Source organism: Megalobrama amblycephala, linkage group LG18, assembly GCF_018812025.1.
Source record: "Megalobrama amblycephala isolate DHTTF-2021 linkage group LG18, ASM1881202v1, whole genome shotgun sequence".
Classification (NCBI taxonomy): Eukaryota; Metazoa; Chordata; class Actinopteri; order Cypriniformes; family Xenocyprididae; genus Megalobrama; species Megalobrama amblycephala.
The window spans coordinates 2,749,257-2,761,078 of NC_063061.1; the positions used below are offsets into that span (position 1 = coordinate 2,749,257).

Genomic DNA, 11,822 nt, shown 5'->3' on the forward strand with positions numbered 1-11,822 from the left:
TGAGGGCGGGGCAACCTGTCACTCACATGAGATCCACCAATAGCAAACCACAACCATCCAATCAATTCCCCACAGACAAACTCAAGCCCCGCCCTACATTTGTTCTTGTTTGAGAAGCGTTTCACTCTGATATACGACACAATAGAGAAGAAAAGACTAGAGTAACTTCTGTTTCATGACGACTTTAATGAAGTCTGGCTGTGAAATCTATTGTAAATGATTATGAATCTGTATTTGGGGTGTTTGTTAACATGTTTTTATGTAATGTTGTTTGATTTAGTTCTTTAATGAAAATAAATAAATAATATGAGCCAATGTCTTTACATTCACACACTTAATTTATTCTGCAAACATTCTCACACACACACACACACACACACACACACACACACACACACACACACACACACACACACACACACACACACACCGACTCTAATCCTGGTGTTCGTGGTCCTGTCCCGGGATCAGCCACCGGATGCTGTCCGTACAGAGGATGGCATAGAGAGTGAAGCCGGATATGAAGAGGACAGAGAACACAAAGAGCCAGTCGATGCTCTTGACGGGAACCGCAGGCAGAGGTCCGACGCGGTCGTCTTCCTGAACGCTCTGATCCGGGCTTGCTTCAAAACCTGGAGAACGGCGGGAAAGAGTGAGTCACTGAACGTGTGGCTTCATTACCATCCACCAGGAATAAAGGCCTCACCGGTCTGGTTTGTTATGAAGGACGTCAGCGTGTCCAGCGTTCGGTCCGTCTGGTTGAACCGGGCCATGGGTTTGGCACCTTGAAACAGGAGTATGTTGGGAACGGCTACGGTTCCGAACCGCGTCGAGAGACTGAACGGAGAGAAACAAACACCGATAGAAACACATTCAGCGGCTCACGGTGTGAAAGTGAAGAGCGAGACCGACCTGCTGTGCTGAGAGGCGTCGAGCGCGAGGAAGTGCATGCTGGGAAAGACCCGAGGCAAGGCGTTGAAGTGAGGCGCGAGACCGGCGGAAAACTGACACCACGGCGTATAAAAGAGGACCAGCGAACACTCGGAGCTGTTGGCATTCAGGAGCTCCATCAGGTCCTGCGGGAGAAACCAAAGGCAGTGATGTGATGTCTGTCTCCAGTGGGAAAGAAATGAAGGAAAACATTCCAGGATTTTTCTCCATATAGTGGACTTCACTGGGGTTCAACGGGTTGAAGGTCCAAATGTCAGTTTCAGTGCAGCTTCAAAGAGCTCTACATGATCCCAGACGAGGAATAAGAGTCTCATCTAGAGAAACCATCAGACATTTACTAAAAAAAATAAACATTATATACTTTTTAACCACAAATGCTCGTCTTGCACTGCTCTGTGATGCTCCACGCATGACGTAATCATGTTGGAAAGATCACGTGTGACGCAGGCGGAAGTACTGCGGAAGGGCGAAAAACTCAATCTCATTTTCTCCTCCAACATCGTTGTTTTACCTTTTTTTGCCGTTTCACACACCGCCAGCGACTTTTCCGCTGCATGTCGCTAGTCTCTCCTGTGAAGTCGCTTGTGGGCGTTCCTAGTGCTGTCGCTCTAATGTCATTGATAGACTGCACATCTGATCATATCTATAGAAAATGCAATCACACATGATATATAAAACTAAGAAATCATAATTAAAAGTAATATTCTGCTGTTGTAGAGTGTTGTGACTGCAGAGCTCAGTGCATTAAATCATTAACTAGACTAACGATCGATCTATCAACAAATTAAACTCACTCATACTGTCATAAAATACTAAAACGTCATTCAAATTTGACGAATAATCAATTTTCTTGTCCCTAATAATGGACACAATGCAGGGAAACTGTAATATGAACTGCAGCAATTAACAACACAAAACGTATGAATCAAACTCACAAGACTGCCGACAGTTTCTTTTCCACGCATCGTTTTACTATATCCATGTACAGTCAAATCATATAAAACAGTGAAATCGCTCTGGGACTATTCCTGTCTGTCTGTCCTGCACTCGAGACGGTGGCGTGAGCTCCACTCCTATTGGTTGTCGCTCGTGAAATTCGCTCCTGATTTGCATAAAGTTGAAATATCTGAACTTTCTGTCGCTCTTGTCGCCGGAAGTCGCCAGCGCTCCATTGAGATGAATGGGATCCTGTCGCTGGCGGTGTGAACGGGGCTTCAGTCTTTGACGTTCACTTTGTAAACACTGGATCTGTTCTTCCGCCTGTGTCACACGTGACCTTTCCAACATGATTACGTCATGCGTGGAGCATCACAGAGCAGTGCAAGACGAGCATTTGTGGTTAAAAAGTATATAATGTTTATTTTTTTTAGTAAATGTCCGATGGTTTCTCTAGATTAGACTCTTATTCCTCGTCTGGGATCATGTAGAGCTCTTTGAAGCTGCACTGAAACTGACATTTGGACCTTCAACCCGTTGAACCCCAGTGAAGTCCACTATATGGAGAAAAATCCTGGAATGATTTCCTCAAAAACCTTCATTTCTTTTCCACTGAAGAAAGAAAGACATGAACATCTTGGATGACATGGAGGAGAGTAAATTATTAATTTTCATTCTTAAGTGAATTAATCCTTTAAACCAACCCATACCTGTCCTAACCTCACCTTATCTCCTCAAAAACTGTTTTCAACATTGATAATAATCATAAATGTTTCTCGAGCATCAAATCATCATATCAGAATGATTTCTGAAGGATCATGTGACACTGAAGACTGGAGTAATGATGCTGAAAATTCAGCTTTGATCACAGGAATAAATTACACTTTACTATATATTCACATAGAAAACAGCTGCTTTACAATAATTCAGTCATTACAGTATTTCTGATCAAATAAACACGCACCTGAGACGCGTTGAGCACGTGCACCGTGAAGCGCGCGATCCCGCTGATGTTCCGCCGGTCGCAGGTGACTTTGTAGGTCTTGGCGGTCTCGGTGAAGTTCTGGTTCTGGTTGTCGCTGGTGTCGGTGTGGATGACCGCGGACAGCAGCGGTTTCTCCTCCTCAGCACACGGTTCTCCCAGCAGCTCTTTGGGAATCAGATGCTGCATCCCTGCGGGAGAAGGAGCCGTTTCCATCACGGCATCGGCCATCTCCGCCGTCTTGAAGCGCCTCTGAGGCGGATCTGAGGGGTCAGGCTCCTCGCCGACACCTGCAGTGACAAACACAGTAACATCACGAGCGGGTCGGGTCATCATAAACACGTTATAAGCGCTATTAGTGTGTTTATACCTCCGTGTGTCAGGCGCACGAGCGCGGCGATCATCAGCGGCAGCGCGAGTCCGTGAGTCCAGATCATCTCACCGTTCAGCGCGCGACGCGATGATGCTAATGTTGATGTTTTGTTGGTTTCAATGAACTCGAAGGGAGAGATTCTACGTCCGGTTCACGACAGAATCACGTGACTTCGGCGTTTAAACAACTCTATCTTAATAAAGCTTTATTGGCGTGGCTGTAATACAGAAAATATTCGTGATAGTGAAAAATACGCCAATAAGAAGCAAATGCTGTCGACTAATAATTTATTTTAAGCAGTTTATTCCTAAAGCCGCACTCAGGACGATTTTTGTTGTTGTAGAAATTAGTAGATAATCGCATAATTGTTTAATTCTCTTAATTCCGAACTGACGTGTAAAAGAAAGTTGTTTCTACAAAATGGTTAATTTAAATTCATTATCTGGAACATAAAGGACTGTGATTGGTTCATCCTCAGAAGCGCGGAGAAAAGTAACAGGAAACACGTGACAACTCCACCGCTGCGGTAACGGCTGCGAGACGAACAAAAATATTTGATAAAAACACTGACGAACTTTATTATCAGTGATGCATAAAGTACTGGAAAACCATACTTGAGTAAAGTATAGATATCTTACCAGAAAATGACTGTTGTAGAAGTGAAAGTCACTGTTTAGAATGTTACTTGAGTAAAAGTTTTAAAGTATGTGATTTTTTTTTTTGTACTTAAGTACGAAAAGTATTTTTTTTTTATATTAAATGTAACGTTACTTATGTATTGAAAGTAAAAGTACAAGTAAATGTAAAATACAAAAGGAGCAAAAAAATATTATTAAAAATTGTTCTATACACAGTTTGAGCAGCAAGATTGTGTTCAGTTTTAACTCTTTCTTACATTTTGTTTCTTTGAATTAAAAAAAGGCTAAATGTTTATTGTAAATTTTAAATATAAAAAATACTAATATATTAATTATGCATTGATCATTCATGTTAATTCGTATGCATTATAACTAATTTAAGACAACTTTAAAATGTTAAAATGTAAATGTTGAAATGAAAAATGAACAATACTTTTATTAACCTTATTTAATGTTACAAATGGACTCTCATTTTAGTGTTTCCGTTTCATATAAATCCAAACAGTCATGCTTAAAAATTATCATCTTTACACACAAAGGCATAGCATGGGTTTATTATATGTATACTTTCACACATTATTTGCCTCTATTTTAGAAAACTTGATGATTATAATCAAAATATGTGTTACAGTGCCGATAAACAAAGGACTGAAATCGAATATATTTCTGATTTATGTTTCTGTCGCTGCATGATGAGGATACAGTTTAAATATGCAACTTCGCTGGATAATGAACGCATAACAGCGAACAAATGCATGTAAACTAATGCAAATGAATGGAAACAATCGTGACATTAAACATTTGGTGTTTTTGTCACATTGTTTTAACGGCTTGAGGTACTAATGTTAGCATCCTCTCAGCCTCGACGGCAAACATACTGCTGTTCTCCACTAATGCAGCATCTAACTAACTTTATAATGATATGAAAACATGTACTGTAGTGTATACTGTATAACATACCGTTTTGTTGTGTTTTAAATCTGTTTTTGAAGCGTCCCGCTCTGTGCAGCGCGCAGCCTCACGTCACGTGTCAAAACAAACTCCACCAGGCATCAGTGTTAGTTTTTATTTCGCCTCTAGAGGTCGCTCTCGTACTGTACAATGACAGCGCACTCTTCTCAGCCGCTCCAGCAACGGACGCAACCCGGAAAATGAAATCAACCGCGGTTGTGTGAGCACTTGTTTGCAGTCTGTGTTCTTCCGACTTTATTTTGTAGTAAGTAACGAAAATGCTTTGGGAAAATGTATCGGAGTAAAAGTATAAATTTTATTTAGGAAAAATAGTGGAGTAAAAGTTGACAGAAATATAAAAACTCAAGTAAAGTACAGATTCTCCCAAAAAATACTTAAGTACTGTAACGGAGTATTATTACTTCATTACATTACACCACTGTTTATCAGTCATTAAAGTGAAAATACACATTATTTAGACACACTGTCCGGGTCACTAATCTAATCCTTAACCATATTTAATACTCTCTTATGCCATTCTAATCTAAAACATACTATAGTAAATACTACAGTGTTTATGAACCATACTATAGTAAAGTAATTGAATTAATTTGTTGTGGTAATTCTATAGTTGCTGTGGTAATATAACAACTATAGTAATATAAACAAATTACTTTACCCAATACTGTATTCAGTTTTCTACAACTATATACTACATTAAACTATAGTAAAAACTGAAGTATACTACAGTATTTATTACAGTTGATCAGTTCACTATAGTTAACACTACAGTACACTGTAACATTCATTTAACAAGGTGTTGTAAATACTAATATAATATATACAGTATACTACAATTTACTATAGTATGGTTCAAAAACACTAGTTTTTTTTTCATGTGGGAATTGACTGAAAAAAACAGACTTTGATGTCAAAACATACACTCTATATTAAAAAACTAAAACTATGATATCAGTTTGTACACCATATTTATTTTATGTTATTAGCCTATTTTATAATTTGCTTATTTTCTTATTTTGTACTTTTGTTTATTTTCATCACTTCAGTAAAATAAAATCCCATGCTTTGTATCGAAATAAACATCAATGAGATTTCCTTGATTGTAGTTACATTTTAATAAAACATTCACAAACATTCGTATTCTAACTGTATTACAAAGTAAATGAAAGAGAAAATTAAAAGCCCACGTCACCGATTATGTGAATATAACAAATATTAATAACATAAACCTATTCTGAATGTCATACACTGCTACTGACAGGCTACACTTACTACTGAATCAGTGTGATATTAACCAATAAGAACATTTCACATCACTTGACAGCATTCCCACACATCGTCAGAGCCGGGAGAGTAAATACGGTACAAAAGGAACTATTACAAGACGTGTGATGATTGACAGGTGTGATTAAGATGATCATGATAGAAAGCTGCTGAAGGTCTTTGGTGGAGTGCTGGAGTGATGAAACACCAATGGAGATATTGCACTCTTCATTATCGTGTAAATCAAGCCTAACAACAACCCAACATGACATGCAGTGACATTCAGAGCGATCACATGTGCTGAACTCACAGGTATGTACAGTGTCAGAACCGTGTCCATCAAAGCACACGGACTCATGAGTAGGACGGGAGAGCGCTGTGCAGCGGTAAGGTCAGGCCGCTCCGGGACGGACTGCCATCCGGACACACGGCAGCCGGGGAGAAGCCCTCGGACGGCATGACGGCGACTGGAGGAGGAGTTTTTTGGTGTCGAATGGGGAATCCGCTGAGGAGGAACTGCGGAGCTTGGAGCAACATTTTTGGTGTTCTAGACCAGAAGAAACAGACATGATTTCATCAAACAAATCTGAGAACAAAAGTTTTCATAATGAAACATGCAGCCCTGCGCTAAAGGCCTGATGTACTCACGGCGAAGCTCTGTTTCATTTTGGGTTAAAAATAAGTTGAGCAGCGATTGTACTGCACATCACGACGCTGAATATGTAAATATGTGCTGCACACTTTCCCCTCAATAACAGATGAACACAAATGAGAAAACAGCAGTTCAGAAAGCATCAGATCACAGTGATGTGGAAATGTTTGCGATTCAGTCACGTCACGGTTATTTATGCAGTAGATTGATTTACAGCAGCAGCTTTGACCTCGACTGACTGAACAGACGAAATAAACGAGGAAGGCGGAGCCTCAGAGCCACACCCACCTGTTACATCATCACCACGGACCAATGGGAGTTCAGAAGTGTTTCACTTTGACAAGCTGTTTGAAACTCCAAACGAACTTTGTTTTGGCCTGATTTTGTTTGAAATGACGTCACACCAATTTGTTCTTTGTTTTCGCTTGAAAAACGAACATTACGTCATAATTTTCACACCCTCATGTTGTTTTGAACTTTCTACAGTGATGTTTGGCCGAAAGTTCACGCTTCTCTTTTCCTGATCAAGATCACATTCATCATTGCTCATCGTTGCTCAATCCAGTCATTCCAACAGAAATCTGTGCGATCGGGAGTTTTGTATTTTGTTTTTCAGCTCAGCACAAAGCCGATTCTAGAGATTTCATTGGTCACGTCAATCACAGTGCTGATTTCCTACAACAAACGCTAAACCCTAATCTTAACCAATGGGATTGTCCGCAGGACGGGTTTGCAATGAACTGGTTTGGGCGAAAAAATCACGGCTTTAACACACTGAGTTTATATGAGCAATATGAATAGAGTCTGTTGAGAGAGTATGATCACATGTCACGAGTGGAGGCTCGGACCTGGAAACGGTATTCCTGCATCACAACACAGATTGGATTTCAGTGACGTCACATATTCACACTACTGCGATCTGAATACTGCTGATACTCTCTTCAGGCATATTATATGCAAAACAGCAGCGTGAACATTTTGCGTTACACAGAAGACAGAACAGATTGGGTGCATTAAAGAGATAATTCACCCAAAAATGAAAATTATCCCATGAGTCATAAATATGGATATTTTTCTCACAAAACCCCATCACTTCTCTTCAGAACCCCCTGGAGTCGTGTGGATTACTTTCATGATGGATGGAGGCACTTTTTTGGGCTTCAAAATCTCAACCCCCATTCACTCCCATTATAAAGCCTGGAAGAGCCCAAATATTTTTTTATATAACTCAAATAGTCACATACACCTAGTATGGCTTGAGGACGAGTAAACCATGGGATAATTTCATTTTTGGTAAAGTTAAGGTAATCTGAGAAGGAAAGTGTGGTTTACTCTGCAGCCGTCTCCTCCTTCAGCGCCGCGTCACACGCCGCGGGTTTGTTCATGATGCTGTAGGGGAAGGCGGCTCCGCTGCAGGCGCTGTAGCTCAGCTTCCCCAGGCGAGACGGGCTCTTTATGCTGCCGGGCGGCCGACCGGGACTCACTTTATAGCCCGCGGCCTTGGTGGTTCCCGGCGGCCGGCCCGGACTGGTCTTGAACCCGGCGGCCTTGGTGGTGCCCAGCGGTCTACCCGTGCTGGTTCTGTAACCGGCGGATTTGGTGGTTCCGGCCGGCCGGCCGCGTTTCCCAGACCTCCCGGACGCTCCCTTCTTTTTAGAGTCCCCGCTTTTGTGGTTTCCCTGAGCGCCCGCGGGCCCCTGCGGCAGACGCGGCTCCTCGCGGCACGAGGAGGGTTTGAGGACGGCCGGGGCCGGCGGCGGCAGGTAGGCGAAGCACATCTGTCGAGAGCGCTGAGGAGGGGACGACTGATAGAACTTGGTGGGACACAAATCAAAGTGGCTGGGCGAGAGTCTGCCGTCCTCCGCTAAACACGAGGGCCTGCCGTCCACGCAGTACTCGCCGCTGCCGCCGGACACCTGACGCATCATCTTCTGCTGACACATGAGACATACGTATAACCACGGCTTTGAGTCTGTTCCTGTGTGTTAAAGACTCCATGAAACCGCTGTATGGGTGCAATCTATTTCCTGTTGAAACAGGAAGCTAGGGTCGGGCGCATCGAAGGACTCGTTCCCTGTTTTAAAAAAGCAGCCAGTAGGCTTTAGTTTATGTCACAGTCGTGAAGCGTGATTTGCTGATTGCCAGTCCAATTAGATTTTTTGCTGAGGGCAAGATGAGACGTCAATGATTATTAAAGGGTTAGTTCACCTGAAAATTACATTTCAGTCATTAATTACTCTCCCACATGTCGTTCCACACCTGTAAGACCCTCGTTCAACTTCAGAACACAAATGAAGATATTTTTGATGAAATCTGAGCCTGTTCTGTACTCTCCATTGACAGCTACGCAACTACCACTTTAGTTCATAAAGAGATCGGAAAACGAATCCGTATGAATCGAGTGGTTTAGTCCAAATTTTCTGAAGAGACTCGATCGCTTTATATGATGAACAGATTGAATTTAGGCTTTTATTCACATAGAAACACTGATCAGCGAACATAAACAAAAGCTTAACCATACTTAACCGCACGAGGATGAATCTCACTGGTTCTCACACGTCAAGCGAACATGAGCTTTCGTTCACCACACCTGATGAATGTTTATATGTGAATAAAGCCTACATTAATCTGTTCAGCATATAAAGTGATTGAGTCTCTTCAGAAAATTTGAACTAAACTATCAAAGTGTCAAAAGTGTATATAGTTGCCTAGCTGTCAATGGAGGGACAGAAATAGCTCAAATTTGATTAACTCTTTCTCCGTCTTTGACGGAATTTTGAGTGTTATATGGTAGGGGGCGCTGTTACGCATCTTCTGAAAGAGTACTGAATCTCCGGATCAAAACACAGGCGAAGAAGCAGCAGAAACAAGCGATAGCATATATAATAATATGCATATGTAAAATAAAGCCATAATTAACATTAAACAGCGTATCAATCAAAACAGCCTAACGTTACTGAATGTTGACTGAGGATAAAACACGATTTTCTCTTCTTTTTTTTTGCTCAAAATGTTGCTCTGTTCTTTTTTTTGATAAATTGCATTTTCAGATATTCATACAATAAAATATTCTGGGGTCCGTGAAACGTGAACATGATAATAAATCCTGGTGCTGGCTGGGAACTTTTTTCAGAAATGCTGGAGGGGAAAGAGTTAAAAATATCTTAATTTGTGTTCTGAAGATGAATGATGGTCTTACGGGTGTGGAACAACATGAGGGTAATTAATTAATGACATTATTTTCATTTTTGAGTGAACTAACCCTTTAAGGCCCATTCACACCAAGAACTTTAACGATAACGGATTATATCGTTCTGTTTATTGTTAGCGCTGCAGTTTTGGCGTCTGTCGCTTTAAATGCTCGAGCTCTTTAAAGCAGGATGGATTCTGATTGGCTGTCAATATTTGTATCGTTCATCATCTGGAAAAAAAAAAAGTTGATTCCAGTGATATTATTATTCTGTGCAGTTTTCGTTATAGTTGTGGTGCGGATGATAATGAAAACGTTATTGTTATCGTTATCAATCTTGGTGTGAACGGACCTTTATAATCTATTTTCCTAGAAGGTACTTTTGATAATCAGTCTGTTTTTCCTAATTTATTTAAATGCATATATAAAGTAAATTATAAAAATGCTCAACTTTTAGGATGACTTGATGAAGCTCAGTAAATTTTGATTTCATGGGGTCTTCAAGTGATCGGTTTAAACTCTTTCAGACAACAGCTGGCATGCAAGTGCTCATCTTCATTAAATATGTGTGTGAAAGCATAGCTTCTGTTTTACAAGGTCTATAATAGTTCATAAAGACAGATCATGCATCAGTCAGGGCTATATGAGCATGCATAGCGTTAAATGTGATATATTACACGATAAAGGCACACAACTGTCATCTACACACATGACAAAGCCTCTATTGTTGTCCTCTATGTGTCTGACAAATAACATTCTCAAAGTAAAAGACGCATTTGATTTGACGAAACACACATCTCAGTCCATGCAAACTCACAGAAACATCATTTGTTTGTAAAGAGATGATGAATGACTGTACCTCGCTTTAATGTCGACAGTGGAACGGAAAGGGTTAAATGTGACATTTCTGTCCCATTTTGGTGCTACGGGTGAATTTTGACTGATTAGGATCGAATAAAATCAAAGAGATTGACGTTCACCTTGATGTTCAGAAAATGTGTCAAAGCTTTCTTCCTAATTTTAAGAGATGCTTTAGAAACGAGCGTCAGCCATTGATATTAAATATTAAGAAATGAAAAGAGAAGTGCGCATGCGCACTGAGTGCTGCGCGCAGCGGTGGAGCTGCATTCAAAGCGGTGGAGTTTAATTAATCTTGCACGACGGAGATAAATAATGCTGAACCTGTTTTAACTCTTCACTGTGATTTCAGTTCAGCGTCTGTGAGCGTCTGTCATTATTCAGAGCAGCTGACGCGACTCTGACGACACGCGGAGGGCGTTACTTTCCGCAGCGCTGGGCTGGACGGACCAATCACAGCCGCCGGTGATTTATCGGATGCAGCATTGAATAATAGTGCATTCCTGATTCCGTTTTGATTGACAGGTGTCAATCCTTGAACTCAACAAATCAAGCCGTGCACATCATCATTGTGTTAAATTCATCTTGAATCAGAATATCTTCTCTTCTCTGATGATGAGGGCGGGGCAACCTGTCACTCACATGAGATCCACCAATAGCAAACCACAACCATCGTCATAAATGTGTAATATATACAAGTACATGGATTTGCAACATTGAATAGAAGCGTCAAGATAAACCATTTAATATCTGCATTTCTGCCTTCATCTTTATAATGCTTACATGTAACAAACTTTTGTAGTTATTTTCTCTGAAACATGTTTATTTTGAGAAATATCTGTTTTTATCTAGCTACATTACAGTCTCACGTCACACATTTAATGTTTCTTATCGTTTATACAAATCCTGTCAGATCATCATAATGTGTGTAATCAACGTAAAACTACAACATTCTTTGATTCAAAATATGTTTTCTATTACCGTACATCGCCTGAGACTCAATATTG

At 40.7% G+C, this 11,822-nt stretch overlaps 2 protein-coding genes across 5 annotated transcripts; both read right to left on the bottom strand.

Moving 5' to 3' along the window:
• Nucleotides 1-166: 166 nt before the first annotated feature.
• txndc15 (thioredoxin domain containing 15) lies at nucleotides 167-3,400 on the bottom strand. Of its 3 annotated transcripts, none has more exons than XM_048166675.1 (6): nucleotides 3,240-3,400; nucleotides 2,852-3,159; nucleotides 913-1,076; nucleotides 707-837; nucleotides 431-632; nucleotides 167-370 (listed from the first exon to the last, which is right to left on the bottom strand). In XM_048166675.1, exons 1-5 carry the CDS (start codon nucleotides 3,304-3,306, stop codon nucleotides 436-438), a joined length of 867 nt encoding a protein of 288 aa, XP_048022632.1. In that variant the 5' UTR covers nucleotides 3,307-3,400; the 3' UTR covers nucleotides 167-370; nucleotides 431-435. The 3 variants fall into 3 exon arrangements, with proteins under 3 accessions (XP_048022632.1, XP_048022633.1, XP_048022631.1); XM_048166676.1 differs by having other exon boundaries at nucleotides 167-357; nucleotides 390-632; XM_048166674.1 differs by having other exon boundaries at nucleotides 320-632.
• A 1,743-nt stretch (nucleotides 3,401-5,143) lies between these two features.
• On the bottom strand, nucleotides 5,144-11,776 carry lg18h5orf24 (linkage group 18 C5orf24 homolog). 2 transcript variants are annotated; one of them, XM_048166679.1, is made up of 3 exons: nucleotides 10,817-11,776; nucleotides 8,100-8,701; nucleotides 5,144-6,662 (listed from the first exon to the last, which is right to left on the bottom strand). In XM_048166679.1, the coding sequence occupies exons 2-3, from the start codon at nucleotides 8,693-8,695 to the stop codon at nucleotides 6,470-6,472; spliced, it is 789 nt and encodes a 262-aa protein (XP_048022636.1). In that variant the 5' UTR covers nucleotides 8,696-8,701; nucleotides 10,817-11,776; the 3' UTR covers nucleotides 5,144-6,469. The 2 variants fall into 2 exon arrangements, with proteins under 2 accessions (XP_048022636.1, XP_048022635.1); XM_048166678.1 differs by having other exon boundaries at nucleotides 5,146-6,662; nucleotides 8,100-8,698.
• Nucleotides 11,777-11,822: the final 46 nt, after the last annotated feature.